At 41.9% G+C, this 19,441-nt stretch overlaps 1 protein-coding gene across 4 annotated transcripts in view; it reads left to right on the top strand.

The window, feature by feature from the left end:
* The window catches only part of AS3MT (arsenite methyltransferase), a 166,674-nt gene that overhangs the window by 11,139 nt on the left and 136,094 nt on the right, over positions 1-19,441 (top strand). The window contains exons 8-11 of one of the 4 annotated variants that reach the window (XM_064373919.1): positions 5,729-5,863; positions 7,844-7,986; positions 12,369-12,501; positions 18,443-18,519. In XM_064373919.1, coding sequence (XP_064229989.1) covers positions 5,729-5,863; positions 7,844-7,981 — 273 coding nt within the window. In that variant the 3' untranslated portion in view covers positions 7,982-7,986; positions 12,369-12,501; positions 18,443-18,519. Of the gene's footprint in view, positions 1-5,728; positions 5,864-7,843; positions 7,987-12,368; positions 12,502-13,454; positions 13,987-18,442; positions 18,520-19,441 lie in introns of those variants that run through there. The other 3 variants (XM_064373918.1, XM_064373917.1, XM_064373920.1) reach the window with 3 other exon arrangements.

Below are 19,441 nucleotides of genomic sequence, written 5' to 3'. Positions count from 1 at the left end.
CCCCCTCTGCCTGGCCTCTGGTAACCACCAGTCTACTCTCTATGATCATGAGATCCACTTTTTTAGCTCCCACATATCAGTGAGAACATGCAATATTCTCGTCTTTTTGTGCTTGGCTTACTTCTCTTAACATAATGACCTGCAGTTTCATGCATGTTGCTGCAAGTAACAGGATTTCCTTCTTTTTCATGTCTGAGTAGTGTTCGTGTATATATACACTGCATTTGCTTTATCCATCTGTTTGAGTCTTCTCTTTTTTTCTTAGTCTAGCTAAAGATTTGTCTATTTTGTCTTTTCAAAAAACTAACTTTTCATTTTGTTGATTTTCTGTATTTTTTGTCTCAATTTCATTTATTTCTGTTGTGATGTTTATTATTCTTTCCTTCTACTAATTTTGAGTTTGATTTTTTTCATGTTTTTATAGTTCCCTCATGGGCATCACTAGGTTGTTTATTTGAAGTCTGTCTGTCCTCCCTCCCTTCCTTTCCTTCTTCTTCTTTCTCAGGGTCTCACTCTGTCACCTGGACTGGAGTATAGTGGTGCAATCATGGCTTACAGCAGCTTTGACCTCCTGGGCTCAGGCAATCCTCCTACCTCAGCCTCCTAACTAGCTGGAACTACAGGCTACGATGCCTGGCTAAGTTTTGTATTTTCTGTAGAGATGGGCTTTCACCATGTTGCCCAGGCTGGTCTTGAACTTCTGGGGTCAACCAATCCACCTGCCTTGGCCTCCCAAGGTGCTGGAATTCCAGGCATGGGCCACCACACCTGGCCTTATTTGCAATCTTTCTACTTTTTCGATGTGGGCATTTATTGCTATAAACTTTCCTCTTAGTACTGCTTCTGCTGTATCCCATAGATTTTTGCATGTTGTATTTCCATTTTCGTTTGTTTCAAGAAATTTTAAATTTTTCTCTTATTCATGGACCCATTGGTTATTTGGGAGCATGTTGTTTAATTTCCATGTGTTTGTGAATTTGCCAACATTCTTGTTATTGATTTTCAGTTTTATTCCATTGTGGTAAGAAAGATACTTGTTATGATTTCTACTTTTTGAAATGTGTTAAGACTTGTTTTGTGGCCTAAGATATAGTCTATGCTGGAGAATGTTCCATGTGCTATTGAGCAGAATGTCTATTCTGCAGCTGTTGGGTAAAATGTTCTGTAAATGTCAGCTAGGCCTATTTGATCTAGTATGTTTGATCTAGTTTAATGTTTCTTTATTATTTTTTGTATGAATGCTCCATCTTACTGAGAGTAGTAGGTATGGTGTTAAAGACCCCTACTATTATTGCATTACAGTATATCTCTTCTAGATCTATTAAGGTTTGCTTTATATATTTTGGAGCTCCAATGTTGGGTGCACAGATACTTATATCCTGTTGCTGAATTGACCCCTTTATCATTATAGAGTGACCTTCTTTGTCTTTTTTGACAGCCTTGATTCATAGTCTATTTTATCTTATATAAGTACAGCTACTCCTGTTCTTTTCTGGTTTCCAATTGCATGGAATGTCTTTTTTCCACCCCTTCACTTTCAGTATTTTTGTAAGTAAAGTAGGTTTCTTGTAGGCAGCATATAATTGGGTCCCATTTTTTTTTTATCCATTCAGGCACTCTGTTCCTTTTTTTTTTTTTTTTTTTTTGGTAGGGGGTGCTTTACAAGTTTTATTTAAGAACTTATACAAAATATTATGGATAAATACATTTTAATCCTCACCTTCCTCCTCTTCTTCATCCAGGCTAATTTGGAAGTAACATCACTCGTAACTCTTTTTGCTGTTAGCAACTACACACAACCAATCCATAGATTATTCTTCAAATATTTTTTGGTGAGGTATGTCAGATACCTTTTGGAAAAAGGTACCTCAGAAGTCACAGTGTTCTTGCTCTTGCTCCTTTCGATGGTTATAATCCTCCACCAAGATTCCCAGCTTTTCCATTCACTTTGATCCTCTCTTGCCACTGCTCAAAATTGGCAGCACTTATAATTACATCCTCTAGAAGGTAGGCATAATCAAGAATGAACTTCAGAGCCTGCTTCTTTGTTTGCCCTCTTTGCCACAAGCTTTTCACAGCACTCTATGCCTCCTTTTTTTTTTTTTTTTTTTTTTTGAGACAGTCTCACTCTGTTACCAGACACCAGGCTGAAGTGCAGTGGCGTGATCTCGGCTCACTGCAACCTCTGCCTCCCGGGTTTAAGCAATTCTCCTGCCTCAGCCTCCCAAGTAGTTGGAACTACAGGCATGCACCACCATCCCCAGCTAATTTTTTGTATTTTTTATTTTATTTTTTATTTTTATTTTTTATTTTGAGACAGAGTCTCCCTCTCTCGCCAGGCACCAGGCTGGAGTGCAGTGGCGCGATCTCAGCTCACTGCAACCTCTGCCTCCCGGATTTAAGCAATTCTCCTGCCTCAGCCTCCCAAGTAGTTGGGACTACAGGCACACGCCACCATGCCCAGCTAATTTTTGTATTTTTTTAGTAGAGACGGAGTTTCACCATGTTGGCCTGGATGGTCTCGATCTCTTGACCTCATGATCTGCCCGTCTCAGCTTCCCAAAGTGCTGGGATTACAGGCGTGAGCCACCACGCCCGGCCTACTCTATGCCTCTTAATTGGAGAATTGAGTTCATTGACATTCAGTGTTATTATTGATACATAAAGACTTTACTTTTTTTAAATTGATGCATAATCAATGTACATATTTTATGGGGTTCATATGATAATTTAATACATTCATATAATTTGTAAAGATCAAAGTAGTATAATTGGGATACATATCACCTTAAATGTTTGTCTTTTCTTTATATTAGAAATATTAAAATTATCCTCTTCTAGCTATTTTGAAATATTCAATATATTATTGTAAACTATAGTAACTTTACTGATATTTCAAACACTAGGTCTTCTTTCTTTCATCAGACCCTATATTTGTAAGCATTAATCAACTTCTCTTTATCTCCCTCAACCTGTACCCTTTCTGGCCTTTGGTAACCACCAATGTACTCTATATCTTAATGAGATCCACTTTTTTAGCTTCCACGTGTCAGTGAGAACATATGATATTTGTCTTTCTGTGTTTGCCTTATTTCTCTTAACATAATGACCTGCAGTTCCATGCAGTTGCTGCAAATGACAGGGTTTCCTTCAAAGTTTGATTAGTATTCCATTGTGTATATATGCCACATTTTATTTTTATTTTACTTTAAGTTCTGGGGTATATGTGCAGATCTTGCAGGATTATTACATAGGCATATACATGTCATGGTGATTTGCTGCCTCCATCCCCCCATCACCCACATTAGGTATTTCTCCTAATGCTATCCCTCCCAACTTCCCCACCCACTGCTATCCCTCCCCTAGCCCCCCACCCCCCAACAGACCCCAGTGTGTGATGTTCCCCTCCCTGTGTCCATGTGTTCTCATTGTTCAACACCCACTTGAGTAAGAACATGCAGTGTTTGGTTTTCTGTTCTTGTGTCAGTTTGCTGAGAATGATGGTTTCCGGATTCATCCATGTTCATGCAAAGGACATGAACTCATCCTTTTTTATGGCTGCATAGTATTCCATGATGTATATGTGCCACGTTTTCTTTAACCAGTCTATCCTTGATGGGCATTTGGGTTGGTTCCAAGTCTTTGTTATTGCAAACACTGCCACAATGAACATATGTGTACATGTGTCTTTATAATAGAACGATTTATAATCCTTTGGGTATACCCAGTAATGGGATTGCTGGGACAAATGGTATTTCTATTTCTAGATCCTTGAGGAATCTCCACACTGTCTTCCACAATGGTTGAACTAATTTACACTCCCACCAACAGTGTGAAAGTGTTCCTGTTTCTCCACATCCTCTCCAGCATCTGTTGTCTCCAGATTTTTTAATGATCACCATTCTAACTGGTGTGAGATGGTATCTCAATGTGGTTTTGATTTGCATTTCTCTAATGACCAGTGATGATCATATGTTTGTTGGCCACATAAATGTCTTCTTTTGAAAAGTGTCTGTTCATATCCTTCACCCACTTTTTGATGGGGTTGTTTGTCTTTTTCTTGTATATTTGTTTTAGTTATTTGTAGATTCTGAATATTAGCCCTTTGTCAGATGGGTAGCTTGCAAAAATTTTTTCCCATTCCATTGGTTTGCTGGTTCACTCTAATGATTGTTTCTTTTGCTGTGCAGAAGCTCTTAAGTTTAATTAGATCCCATTTGTCTATTTTGGCTTTTGTTGCCATTGCTTTTGGTGATTTAGTCATGAAGTCCTTGCCTATGCCTATGTCCTGAGTGGTATTGCCTAGGTTTTCTTCTAGGGTTTTTATGGTGTTAGGTCTTATGTTTAAATCTTTAATCCATCTGGAGTTAATTTTTGTATAACCTGTAAGGAAGGGGTCCAGTTTCAGCTTTCTGCACATGGCTAGCCAGTTTTCCCAACACCATTTATTAAAGAGGGAATTCTTTCCCCATTGCTTGTATTTGTCAGGTTTGTCAAAGATCAGATAGTTGTAGGTATGTGGCATTACTTCCAAGGCCTCTGTTCTGTTCCATTGGTCTATATCTCTGTTTTGGTACCAGCACCATGCTGTTTTGATTACTGTAGCCTTGTAGTATAGTTTGAAGTCAGGTAGCGTGATGCCTCCAGCTTTGTTTTTTTTGCTTAGGATTTTCGTGGCTATGTGGGCTCTTTTTTGGTTCCATATGAAGTTTAAGGTGGTTTTTTCCAGTTCTGTGAAGAAGGTCAATGGTAGCTTGATGGGGATAGCATTGTATCTATAAATTAATTCAGGCAGTATGGCCATTTTCATGATATTGATTCTTCCTAACCCTGAGCATGGAATGTTTTTCCATCTGTGTCCTCTCTTATTTCCTTGAGCAGTTGTTTGTAGTTTTCCTTGAAGAGCTCCTTCACGTCCTTTGTTAATTGTATTCCTAGATATTTTATTCTCTTTGTAGCAATTGTGAATGGGAGTTTGCTCATGATTTGGCTCTCTGTTTGTGTTTGTTACTGGTGTATAGGAATGCTTGTGATTTTTGCACATTGATTTTGTATCCTAAGACTATATGCCACATTTTCTTCATCCATTTATCCATTGATGGAAGCTTGGGTTGATTCATATCTTGGTTATTGTGATTAATGCTGCAGTCAACATGGTGAGTGCAGATATTTCCTTGACACACTGATTTCATTTTTTTTTTTTTTTTTGAGGCGGAGTTTCGCTCATTACCCAGGCTGGAGTGCAATGGTGCGATCACGGCTCACCGCAACCTCCGCCTCCTGGGTTCAGGCAATTCTCCTGCCTCAGCCTCCTGAGTAGCTGGGATTATAGGCACGCGCCACCATGCCCAGCTAATTTTTTGTATTAGTAGAGACGGGGTTTCACCATGTTGACCAGGATGGTCTCGATCTCTTGACCTCGTGATCCACCCGCCTCGGCCTCCCAAAGTGCTGGGATTACAGGCTTGAGCCACCACGCCCGACCCTCATTTTCTTTAGATATATACCCAGTAGTGGGATTGCTGGGTCATATGGTAGTTCTATTTTTAATTTTTTGAGGAATCTCCATACTGTTTTCCTTAATGGTGTACTAATTTAAATTCCCACCAACAGTGTATAAAAATTACTACTGGTGAGGATGTAGAGAATAGGGTACTTCTGGGCATTTTTCTTCTATTGAGACTAAAGTTGCAACTCTTAGCATATGTTTTTTTATACTACCCTTTAGGAAGGTGAAATTGTTGAAGTGGATGAAGAAACGGCAGCCATCTTGAAGAATTCACGATTTGCTCAAGATTTTCTGATCAGACCAATTGGAGAGAAGTTGTCAACATATGGAGGCTGTTCTGCTTTAGAGATAAAGGTTTGTTTGGCTTTCACTACCTCAGAGAACTATTTTATTTTATTTTATTTGTTTTTGAGACAGAGTCTCTCTCTGTCACCCAGGCTGCAGTGCAGTGGTGTGATCTCGGCTCACTGCAACCTCCGCCTCCTGGGTTCAAGCAAGTCTCCCTGCCTCAGCCTCCCAAGTAGCTGGGATTACAGGTGTGGGCAACCACCCCCAGCTAATTTTTGTGTTTTTTAGTAGAGACAGGGTTTTGCCATGTTGGCCAGGCTGGCCTTGAACTCCTGACCTCAGGTGATCTGCCCGCCTCAGTCTCTCAAAGTGCCAGGATTACAGGCAAGAGCCACCATACCTGGCCAGTATGCATGCTATCTTGAGGCACACTTCTCTTACTGGTTAAATGTTGTTAGAAGATTATATACCAGTTAGGGCTGGGCACAGTGGCTCATGCCTGTAATCCCAGCACTTTGGGAGGCCGAGGCAGGTGGATCACAAGGTCAGGTGTACAAGACCAGCCTGGCCAACATGGTGAAACCCTGTCCAAAAAAAAAAAGAGGCAAAATGGTGGCATTTAACTGGTATATAATTTTTTTTTTTTTTTTTTTTTTTTTGAGACAGAGTCTCACTCTGTCACCTCGGCTGGAGTGCAGTGGTGTGATCTCAGCTCACTGCAATGTCCACCTCCTGGGTTCAAGTGATTCTCCTGCCTCAGTCTCCTAAGTAGCTGGAATAGAGACGCCTGCCATCACACCTGGCCAATTTATTGTACTTTTGTTAGAGATGGGGTTTCACTATGTTGGCCAGGCTGGTCTCGAACGCCTGACCTCATGATCCACCTGCCTCGGCTTCCTAAAGTGCTGATTACAGGTGTGAGCCACCACCCCCCAGGCCATTTTACCTCTTAATGCACATGCTTGAGCCCACTTGCCCAACTCTTGAGATCTTATCAGGAAGCTGCTGATCACCAGTTTCAGGTGTTTCTGTTTACTGAGAGACTTCCTTTCCCTGGTGCTGGCTGAGACCAACTGTGATTTTAGAGAGACAGTTAACAACCACCTGATCATCACCTAATGGTCGTCTGACATTACTGGTGGGGTCTGCCGGGGGAGCCTTCTCCTGCCCTGCTCACGCCTGACTAGCTATTATACCTACTTTAACAAATTCTCCAAAATTCAGGAAGCTTTTGTGAATATTCTGATTTTATGATAACATAGTTATTTGCATAATTTAGTAAGAGTCTTTTCTTTCGAAACAGGATAATTGGAGACACTGGTTATTTTGCCAAGGCTTTGACTGGAATAATATTTTTAGGTAAAGTTCTAGCAAAGCCAACTTGAAAAGAGCCTACATGGCCAATCACATTTTTGCTGGATTTTATGTGAATGATCAGGCAAAGTATAATTTGTCTTTAGTATGAAAGGAGGGGCTGGGCGCAGTAGTTCACATCCATAATCCCAGCACTTTGGGAGGCTGAGACAGGTGGGTTGCTTGAGCTCAGAAGTTTAAGACCAGCCTGGGCAACATGGTGAAACCCTGTCTCCACCAAAAATACAAAAGAAATTAGCTGGGCATGATGGCGCATGCCGGTAGTCTCAGCTACTCAGGAGGCTGAGATGGGAGGACTGCTTGAGCCTAGGGAGGTGGAGGGCAGTGAGCCAAGATTTCGCCACTGCACTCCAGCCTGGGCAATGGAGTGAGACTCTGTCAAAAAAAAAAAAAAAAAAAAAAGGCTAGAGGGAGAAATGTTTTCAAAGGAAAAATATATAACACCTGTTACTAGATTTCCAGCCTAGACTTTTGTTTTTTGAGTGTATATTGAATCATTAATTATTTCTTGGCTACAATAACCCTCTAAAAATAAACCAGGTTATAATTTTTCTTCATATTTTTAGTTTGTGTCCTAATGGAATAGGTTCCTTTCTCTGCTCTGACACACGAATACTCTTTTGACTGTCATATTATTAATGTTATTTATATCTCTTTGTTTTACTTCCAAAGAAACCAGAATTATGGTATTCCAAGGCTAGAGAATTCCTCATTTGGAATACCACTGGTCCTGATCTGCTTTTCACTGCAAATTCCCTGATGCTAAAATTATATAAGCACCCTTCTCTGGGGCCCAGGAACCTATCATAGAAGAGGTAAGTGTTTGAGATTGTAACGGCCAGTTTTGAGAGAATTAGTTCAGACCTTCCAAATCAAAAATGGGTACATTGATGCCTAAACAGCTGGCAAAATAAGGGACTCTGCCTCCTGGGTTATTACATGTGTGGCACCTTTTCATCCATCCAAACCATAAAGAATTTCCTGCTTCCTGAAGACTAAAAAGAAAATTATTACTGAGAGGATATAAAGGTACCTCATGTTAAAGTCTTCTAGGTATAATACTCCGAATTATGAGATTTATGGAAATAGACATATATTTTTTAAAATTTTTTAGAATAAATTACTGAAAGACCACAAAAAACATTGTAGCACAACAGAAGTCTCTAAATTCCTTAGCTTAAAAGGTTTTAACAATGCTTATGTTTTGTATAGCTAATTGCTGTAAGTCTGTAACTAAAACCAAGATTACAGTAGCTCAATGCATAGAAGTTAAAGATAAGTCAATTTTTAACCTCACCTTTGGCTTTTTGTTTGTTGGCTTTTTTTTTTTGAGACAAAGTCTCACTCTGTCACCCAGGGTGGACTGCAATGGCATGGTCTTGGCTCACTGCAACCTCTGCCTCCTGGGTTTAAGCAGTTCTCCTGCCTCAGCCTCCCAAGTAGCTGGGACTACAGGTGCATGCCACCATACCCGGTTAATTTTTGTATTTTTAGTAGAGACGGGGTTTCACTATGTTAGTCAGGCTGGTCTTGAACTCCTGCCCTCAGGTGATCTGCCCGCCTCAGCCTCCTAAAGTGCTGGGATTCCAGGTGTAAGCCACAGCGCCTGGCTACTCTGGCTATTTTTTTAAAAAAAGGCGTTAAATGAGTTTGCTTTTACAGAAGACCATTTTCTTTCAGCATAGCTGTCCTTGTTCTCCCTCCCAGTGTGCGTGCAGTGCATGTACGGGAGGTTCTTGACCTCAGATATAAATTGTAAAATTCCACATATTTGACCTGGTTTATCCCAACATAAGATCTCCTTTCTGTTTTAATTTATTTCAGCCTGCAGATGTGCCAATGTCTTTGGGTCAGTTTCAAGTGTTTGAAATGGGAATAAAGAACACCGAAGCAAGATTTTAATAAATGAAACAGCTGTGTGACCTAGGAATATAACCTTGTGCTCTTAAGGGAGGATATTCTTATCTTTCTTCTTTTTTTTTTTTTCAAACGGAAGACCTTTATGATAAACACTGGAGTACAGAGAGTACACGTAGGTGGCAGGAAGGGTATCATATATACTTAACATTTGAGACCTCTTCTGCTTTTTCTTTTTTTCATCATCTTTTTAATCCTGATAAGCAAAGTGTATTTTGCTATTAAAAGAATAACACTGTTAAAACCCTGCAGCATCTGGCTGGGCGCAGTGGCTCATACCTGTAATCCCAGCACTTTGGGAGACAGAAGCAGGTGGATCACTTGAGTTCAGGAGTTCAAGAGCAGCCTGTCCAACATGGTGAAACCCCCCTCTACTAAAACTACAAAAAATTAGCCAGGTGTGGTGGTTGGTGCCTGTAATTCCAGCTTTTCGGGAGGCTGAGGCAGGAGAATCGCTTGAACCTGGAGGTGGAGGTTGCAGTGAGCCAAGATCATGCCACTGCCCTCCAGCCTGGGCAACAAAGGGAGACTCCCTCTCAAAAACAAAAAACAACAAAACACTGCAGCATCTGAAATGATGCAGACAGGATTAGGGCTATGGACTGTCTTGTTTAATAGTAATAGTAGTAAGAGCATTAACAACCATAGCAATAATATAGAGGAATTAACTTTTATTGAATAGTTTTTGTTTGTTTGGTTTTTGAAATGGAGTCTTGCTCTGTCGCCCAGGCTGGAGTATAGTGGTGCAATCTCGGCTCACTGCAACCTCCACCTCCCAGGTTCAAGCGATTCTCCTGCATCAGCCTCCCGAGTAGCTGGGCCTACAGCTGTGTGCCACCACACCCGGCTAATTTTTTGTATTTTTTAGTAGAGACGGGGTTTCACCATGTTAGCCAGAATGGTCTCAAACTCCAGATCTCATGATCCGCCTGCCTCGGCCTCCCAAAGTGCTGGGATTACAGGTGTGAGCCACTGCGCCTGGCAAATAATATTGAATAGTTAATATGCTTAAGGCACTGTATCATTTAGTCCTCACGATAACCCTTATTACCTTCATTTGACAGATGGAGAGACTCAGGCTCTGAAAGATTCATTTACAAATCCAAAGTCATACAGCTAGAAAGTGGTGAATTTGAACCCACATCTGATTCTGAAGCTGACACTCTAAACCAGTGTGCTGCTCTGTCTCTCCATAGTTATACTTTTCATAGAGTCATAGGATGTTGGTGCAGGAAAGGATGCTTATCTGGGTACCCCACCTTTCATTTCCTTAAAGTCTTGAGATCTTTTTGAACTAGAAGAATGTGTTTGGAAGTGATATTGATATCATCACTTCTTATTGGTAGATAGAACATTGAGTGGGAAGAAGAAGGGTATGGAAAATCATTTTTCTGGGTGAAAAAGAGGAGGGGCAAACTCTTTCTTTTTCTTTTTTCTTTTTTGAGACAGTCTCGCTCTGTCACCACGCTGGAGTGCAGTGGTGTGATCTTGGCTCACTGCAACCTCTGCCTCCTGGGTTTAAATGATTCTCCTGCTTCAGCCTCCTAAGTAGCTGGGACTACAGGTGTGTGCCACCACGCCCAGCTAATTTTTGTATTTTTAGTAGAGACGGGGTTTCACCATGCTGGCCAGGATGGTCTCAATCTCTTGACCTCGTGATCCACCCCCCTCAGCCTCCCAAGGTGCTGGGATTATAGGCGTGATTTATTTATTTATTTATTTAGACAGAGTTTTACTTCATTGTTCAGGCTGGAGTGCAATGGTGCAATCTTCACTCACTGCAACCTTCACCTCCTGGGATCAAGCGATTCTCTTGTCTCAGCCTCCCAAGTAGCTCGGATCAGAGGTGTGTGCCACCACGCCCAGTTAATTTTTGTATTTTTGCTAGAGATGGGGTTTCACCATGTTGGCCAGGCTGGTCTTGAACTCCTGACCTCAAGTGATCCACTTCCCTTGGCCTCCCAGAGTGCTGGGATTACAAGCATGAGCCACTGTGGGAGGCCAGGGTGAACTCTTTCTGCTTGAAAGTGGAAATGCAATTGATATGAAGGCTGAGCTGTAGCAACCAGCAGAGCTGGCCTTCGTCCAGGCTTGGAGATCCCCTGCCAGACGCTCATCTCACCAGATGCAGGCAGACCTTTTCATTTTAGAAAGGTAAGCACTGAGGGACAGAGAGACCAAGGCCACCAGGAAGTCAGTCACTTCAGTAAAGGGAATGGTCCAATTGTCAGTTTCATGAATGTAGTCTGTGCCTGCCTTGTACACCCCTCTATTTGCAGTGACCAGCAATAAGTAGTAGGACTGTAAACTTACGTTTAATGAATTCATTACCAATATTTAAAGTGGCATGTTCATGCTTTTTTTTTTTTTTTTTTGAGATGGAGTCTTGTTCTGTCCCCTAAGCTGGAGTGCAGTAGTATGATCCCAGCTCACTGCAACCTCCACCTCCTAAGTTCAAGCGATCCTCCTGCCTCAGCCTCCCAAGTAGCTGAGACTACAGGCATGCACCACCATGCCTGGCTACTTTTTTGTATTTTTAGTAAAGATGGGGTTTTGCCATATTGCTCAGGCTGGTTTCAAACTCTTGGCCTCAGGTGATCCACCTGTCTCCACCTCCCCAAATGCCAGGATTACAGGTGTGAGCCACTGTGCCTGCCCCTAAGCTCTTGATTTTCTATCTTTGTGCCTGGCTTTTCTCTGGCCCCACTGATGCTATTGTTAGAGGTATCTCATTTGGAGATGAAAGGAGGGAAAATAAATACAGCAGTCTTACCTTTTAAAAACTCCACGTATTCTCCTCTGAGATCTGTGTGGCCATTGTTGGCAATTTCATCTGAGTATCAGCAATTGACAAATGACAGCCCTACTTCTGGGACTCACTTTCCTGTTTGGTATAAATGTTTCTGGAGATCAGAATAAAGTAAGAGAATAAGTTTTAGCATTTCAGTATCTCTGTTCCAAAGAGGTTTAAAAGGCATATGCAAATGATAATCCCACAAAACAAAATCAACTGAGCAAAAATCAATGCTTGGCCCAATAGGGGTCGTCTTTAAAAAGCTTTAAGTGAAGTTTACCTTGAAAGTTGTAATAATTTCATTAGAAGCTTCAGGAAGTAAGTGGCTTTATGGCAGAATGACTGATGTTACTCTCAGGACCCCATGGATTGTAAAATTTTATCTCTGTTCTATGTAAATTAACCTAAATCAAACAGAAACATTAGTGTTTGGGTACATCAAAACACCTTTAACTTGTCCTTTCATTTTGGTTTGCCTTTTGACAGGTTGTAATCACAGATCCATTTAAGCTTGCAGAAGAGTCTGACAGTATGAAGTCCAGATGTGTCCCTGATGCTGCTGGAGGCTGCTGTGGCACAAAGAAAAGCTGCTAAATCTACAGCCAACCAGGGGACCACGGTAGTGATTCGCATGTTTTTTAACCTGCTTTTCCCCATGGCAGAGATCATAAGAAACAATTAATGGGGCTGGGTGCAGTGGCTCATGCCTATAATCCTAGCACTTTGGGAGGCCAAGGCAGGCAGATCACCTGAGGTCAGGAGTTTGAGACCAGCCTAGCCAACATGGTCGAATCCCATCTCTACTAAAAATACAAAAAAATTAGCTGGGGATAGTGGCACACATCTGTAGTCCCAACTACTTGGGAGGCTGAGGCAGGAGAATCGCTTGAACCCAGGTAGTTGAGGCTGCAGTGAGTCAATATCACACCATTATACTCCAACCTGGTTGACAGAGCAAGACTGTCTCAAAAGAAAAGAAAAAAGAAAAAACAACAACAAATGGTAGAGAACCACCACATTCCAAATCAATTAAAACGAATTATTTTTAGGAGGTATTGATTAAAGGTTCACAGCAAATCATATGAAGACTAGTTAAGCAGACTTTTTTCTATTTCCTAATTCAAAGTTCTGGTGCCACGTAGTGGTCAAAAATGGAACAGAGAAGCTGTTTTAAGGCTTGTTCACGAAGCAGGAAAGGCATCAGGAGAATAACAGCTGGCAGAGGGTCTCAGGAAAAGCATCTTCCTTTTGATCTTTTGCATAGCACCTTTTGAACTTTTCACTATGTTTACTTATTAAACAAAGCTCCTACTGCAATCATACTAATCATGCCAAAAGGTTGCCAAATCATGTTTGGGAGGAGAACTGTTGAGGTAGTTTTCAAACAAATGCTTTTTTTTTTTTTGATATGGAGTCTCGCTGTGTCGCCCAGGCTAGAGTGCAGTGGCACGATCTTGGCTCACTGCAACCTCTGCCTCCCAGGTTCAAGCGATTCTCCTGCCTCAGCCTCCCGAGTAGCTGGGACTATAGGCACGTGCCACCATGCTGGGCTAGTTTTTTGTATTTTAGTAGAGATGGCTTTTCACCGTGTTCGCCAGGATGGTCTCGATCTCCTGACCTCATGATCCGCCCGCTCCAGCCTCCCAAAGTGCTGGGATTACAGGTGTGAACCACCGAACCTAAACAAATACTGTTCTTTTTCTTTTTTTGTAATTGAATTAAGAACATAAATGTATCATAGACATCTTTGAACCCAGTGTCTCAAGAAAACAAATGAATCATAAATATCTTTGAATCACAAATATCTCACCCTAATGACTGATGACATAGTGATTATCTATTGTAAATTATCCCAAATGGATGAGGAATAGAGTTTGTTTTTTAAAAAGAGAGCTAAGAGATGTAAAAATGACCAGGTATGGTGGTCTCAGGTGGTCCCAGACCTGTAGTCCCAGCTACTAGAGAGGCTGAGGTAAGAGGATCGCTTGAGTCCAGGAGTTCCAGGCTGCAGTGAGCTATAATCACCCCACTGCACTCCAGCTGGGTGACAGAGCAAGACCCTGTCTCTAAAAAATAATAAATAAATACGCTGGGCATGATGGCTTATGCCTATAATCCCAGCACTTTGGGAGGCCAAGGTGGGTGGATCACTTGAGGTCAGGAGTTCCAGACCAGCCTGGCCAACATGGTGAGACCCCATCTCTACTAAAAATTCAAAATGTAGCTGGGTATGATGGCGTGTGCATGTAATCCCAGCTACTTGGGAGGCTGAGGCATGAGAATTGCTTGAACCTGGGAGGCAGAGGTTGCAGTGAGCCAAGATTGTGCCACTGCACTCCAGGCTGGGCAACAGAGTGAGACTCTGTCACAGAAAGAGCAAAAGAGGGAGGGAGGAAGGGGAAAGAAAGAAAGAGAAGGAAGGAGAAAGGAAAGGAGGAAAGAGTAAAAATGGTAGGTTTTCTTTTTCTTTATAAGGTGTCCTGGTTAAACTTTTAGCAAAGTGATAGATTTAGTTTTTCCATAGTTAAATAATAATATTAAGAACAGTAAAGAAAGGTTCAAGGATGGTAAATAACTTGAATTCCATCTGTACTTGAAGACTTTATTGGAGGACACAGAAAGTTATAAATCATGGTCCTTATCATCAGGAGCTGGATAATTTAGTTTTTAAATAACAAGCTTCAGCATGGGCGTGGTGGCTCACGCCTGTAATCCCAGCACTTTGGGAGGCCAAGGCAGGCAGATTACTTGAGCTCAGGAGTTCAAGATCAGTCTGACCAATATGGTGAAAACTCATCTCTACTAAAAATACAAAAATTATCCAGGCGTGGTGATGGGCAACTTTAATCCCAGCTACTTGGGAGGCTGAGGCACAAGAATTGCTTGAACCTGGGGGGTGGAGGTTGCAGTGACCAGAGATCGCGCCACTGCACTCCAGGCTGGGCGATGGAGGGAGACTCCATCTCAAAAAAATAATAAAAAAAGAATAAATAAATAGCCTTCAGCCAATCAGCCAATCAAGGGTTTTGATAAGATATCAACCAGTTGCCTTGGACTCAGTACAAAAAGAACCAGGGGCATGGCATTGTCCATGGGATTTTGGACTAGGAGTTTGAGAATTTTAAGGCATGTAAAACATTGGAATGGATTCCATAGGATAGACTTCTGTTTTAAGAAATTTGTTTAAAATGGAGAAATTCTTAGATTTCTGAGTAGGTTCAGCTATAGAGCCTAACTTACTATTATAGACAGAGGAAAGAACTAGGTAGTTATTTTTTAAGCCCTATTCATCTCCGTGACCTTGATTTTAAACATGCTTGCTTGGTTCTAGAGTTCCATATCTACCTAGTCGTGACCTACTTTAATGTGAAAATGGTACATTATAGCATTACATGGTACATTACACAGCACTGTACAGCATTACATGTACATTAAATGGTACAGTTACAGTGGTACAGCTGAGATAAGCATACTTTGCTCTTCATAAGCACAAGATGGCCCTGCTCAAGGGGAACTGATTGAAAGGTGTTCTGTTGGCTGGGCGTGGTGGCTCATGCCTGTAATCCCAGCACTTTGGGAGGCCGAGGCAAGTAGATCACTTGAGGCAAGGAGTTTAAGACCGGCCTGGCCAACATGGCAGAACCCTGTCTCTAGTAAAAATGTAAAAATTAGCCAGGTGTGGTGGCCAAGGCCTATAATCTCAGCTACTTGGGTGGCTGAGGCACAAGAATCGCTTGAACCCAGGAAGTGGAGTGAGCCAAGATCACAACACTACACTCCAATCTGGGTGGCAGAGCAAGACTCTGTCTCAGAAAAAAGAAGGGGGGGTTGTTTATTTGGTTTATTAGGCTTTTCTGCATTTAGGAGAGGGTATTAACTTTTTACTTGTCATTCGAACTCTCAGTTCCCCAAAAAGATGTTGAGTAATGAGATTGGGCTGGGCAACTTAGCAAGACCCTATCTCTAAAAAACAAAATTTTTATTTATTCATTTTTTAAAGACGGAATCTTGCTCTGTCACCCAGCCTGGAGTACAGTGGCATGATCTCGGCTCACTGCAACCTCCACCTCCCAGGTTCAAGTGATTCTCCTGCCTCAGCCTCCTGAGTAGCTGAGATTACAGGCACGCACCACCATACTTGGGTAATTTTTGTATTTTTAATGGAGATGGGGCTTCACCATGTTGGCCAGGGTGGTCTCAAACTCCTGACCTCATGATCCACCTACCTTGGCCTCCCAAAGTTCTGGGATTACAGATGTGAGTCACTGTGCCCAGCCTAAAAAATAAAAATTAAAAAAAAAAAAGAATTATGGAAGCCTGCAGAAGCTTTTCAGCTTACCAACTCAGGGAGGCCCAGCAGTAGCCTCAACAGGCCCCCCACCCCCACATCCAGCCATGCATAGCTTAAAAATAGGGCTTAAAAAATAACTTTGTGCCAAGACAGCCCCAGAGCCTGCTCCTCCTATTGATTCCCAGCCTTTACTTGGATGGCTCCAAGGAAGCAGCTGAGGTAGTCACTCATTCTGCCATGTTAAGATGGAAATTATATTAAATGAGTCTGGCAAGGCATGGGAAGCTGTCTATCCTTGGTTTCATTCATTCACTAAATAGTTATTATCTCCTGTGTACCAGGCACTGTCCTAGACACTGGTTGCTAAAATGGAATATGATGAATCCCATGGGCCAAGGGGACAGACATTGCTGAGTGTGTTTTCTTAGCTTTGTTGGTACCTGTCCTGACTTCTGTGATTTGCCAAATTTCTTCAACCAGGCACCACAATTTGGGTCCAAACAAAGGCTCTTTTGTAGACCCTGCCCCAAGAGTCAGTAGAGGGAGATTGCACTAGGTTAAACATGAACTCTTTTTGAGGTCATAGTGAGCTATGATCATGCTACTGCACTCCAGCCTGAGTGACCTTTTCTCTCAAAAAAAAAAATTATTTTGCAAATATGAAGCTGGAATTATACAATAATTCCAAAATAATACAAAATAACCTACGATGAGCTTTACTGCTTCATTCTAGTTCAGCTGCTGACCTTGCAATTCCTGAAAGCATAACTCCCACTGAGGTTAATGGGAGTGTTAGGTGAATGTAAATTTTGGACTTAATTTCCTCCTGCTGCGTGAGCCTTGCTTGTCTTGGACACAGAACCGCAACAGTTCCCTTCCCCAGTGGGAACATGGTGGCCCCACCTTCCATGTAGCAGGGCCATGCTGCAATGCAGTGCTCCAGGTGAGGGGAAGATCAGGTTAGAACCAAAATGTTCTGCCCTAATACTACTTCATTGCCTCATATAGTAACACGATGCCTCATAATACATTGTCCAGAAGCCAGAGAAAGTAAAAATGTAGACTGGCCAGTCAATGATGTTCTAGACACACTGTAGGCCAGACTTGGGTCTGGTAACTTTTTCTTTTTTTTAGAAATGGGGTCTTGCTAGCTTGTCCAGGCTGGACTCAAACTTCTGGGCTCAAGTGATCTTCCCACCTCAGCCTCCCAGGTAGCTGGGGCTGCGGCTGCATGCCAGTGAGCTTATTACTAACTTTTAAACTAGGCCGAAAACCACTAACCTTTTTCTCATTGGTGGAGTGAAACTGATGCAGGACACAGCAAGCAGATATTCTTTCAGATCTGCCTTTTGCTGAACTAGTTATTTGGCCATAGGAACGTCATTTCTCCACTTTGGGATTCACTTTTCCCATCTGTCAAATGAAGGCATTGAACTTGGAAGACTCTCAAGTTCCCTTCCAGATGTAGAAACAGATTTATGGGTCCAGATTCTATAGAGGTCATAATCAGTTGCCTACATTTATAAATCAGAAAATTCTGTATAAAATGTGAATTTGGGCTGGGCATGGTGGCTCATGCCTGTAATCCCAGCACTTTGGGAGGCCGAGGTGGGCAGATCACCTGAGGTCAGGAGTTCGAAACCAGCCTGGCCAACGTGGTGAAATCCCGTCTCTACTAAAAATACAAAAATTAGCCAGGTGTGATGGCGCATACCTGTAGTCTCAGTTACTTTGGAGGCTAAGGCAGGAGAATCACTTGAACGCGGGAGGCATAGGTTGCAGTGAGCTGAGATCGTGCCACTGCATTCCAGCCTGGGTGACACAGCAAGACTCCATCTCAAAAAAAAAAAAAATGTATATATATGTATATATATGTAGAGAGAGGGGTGGAATGGAGTCTTGGAGTTATATTTTTGTATATATATATATAAATATATATATATATATAAAATACATATTTGGGGCTTCTTGAAAAATTGAAAATGCTGGCAACAGCAGCCCTACACATCTGCATAGTTGTGATGGCCATAGCTGAGTAATGGGTTCCCCTTCAGACATGCCGTGCCTGTTTAGACAGTTTGCCACCATCCCCACCTCAAGTCAACTTCACTTACCCCTGTAGGCCTTTGAGTTTATGGTCCTTTTCAAGGGATTAGCATTAGTACAGTTTCATTAATGTTACAAGTGAGGTTTTTTTTCCATCATAGCTCAGATGATGGAAGTCAGTGGCCTAATCTATGACACTAACATATATTTAATTCATTACAAGGAGTAGCCAAGAGGGGCACATGGAGCTCTGCAGGGATGCTCACAGGAGGACACCAGAGACTGCCAGAGCTGCTTATGGTAATGTGACCTACAACTCAGAGCCTAATTGTGTCAGGTGAAGTGGCCTGGACAGTTTACTCTCTGTTCTCAGAGTTAACAAGCTCCCATCACATAACTTGCTTTGTGAATATTAAATGAGCCTTCTCTGGAAAGCAAATGTCAGGTTGCCAGGGAGGAAAGGTTTGCACAGCAAGTGCAGAATGATTTGTGTGGCTTCTAGGCTTTGTAGTTAATCTTTTATTAACTGTCTTTATTTTCTTTTTAAAATTAACCTTATTATTCCTTTCAACTGCATCTAACTAAGGAAGTGCTGCAAGGAGGTATTTTTATTTTTGCTTTTAAATAATGTAGCAGGAGCTCAGGAAGCCAGTGCAGCCCTTTAAAGATGGTGACTTTTCATGGTTAGGAGGAGGATTCATTGCTTTGTGTGGGATAAAAACCAGCCAAATATCCCACATTGTTTCTTCATTAAACTCCTTTATGCCTCCCTCACAATGCTGATTTTTCTAATTTTACAGAAACCTGAGGCTGAGTATATTCAAATGGTTTAAATAATGGGATCACTTTTTTTTTTTTTTTTTTTGAGACACGGTCTTGCTCTGTCACCAAGCCTGGAGTGCAGTGGCGTGATCTGGGTTCACTGCCACCTCTGCCTCTTGGGCTCAAGTGATCCTCCCACTTCAGCCTTCAGAATAGCAAAGATTACAGGCATGCACCACCATCACAGAGCTAATTTTTGTATTTTTTGTAGAGATGTGGTCTTCCTATGTTGTCCAGGCTGGTCTTGAACTCCTGGGCTCAAGCGATCCACCTGCCTCGGCCTCCCAAAGTGCAGGAATTACAGGCACGAGCCACCATACCTGCCAGGATCACATTCTAATAAATGTTAGAACAAAGGCCAGAATTTGTTCTATACCATTGTATTAATGATTTGCCCTTG

This window comes from Aotus nancymaae, unplaced genomic scaffold, assembly GCF_030222135.1.
Source record: "Aotus nancymaae isolate 86718 unplaced genomic scaffold, 86718_ANA_hifiasm-v0.15.2.pri h1tg000010l, whole genome shotgun sequence".
Lineage (NCBI taxonomy): Eukaryota > Metazoa > Chordata > Mammalia > Primates > Aotidae > Aotus > Aotus nancymaae.
The sequence above is the reverse complement of the archived record's forward strand: the minus strand, read 5'-3'. Positions and strand labels throughout refer to the sequence as shown.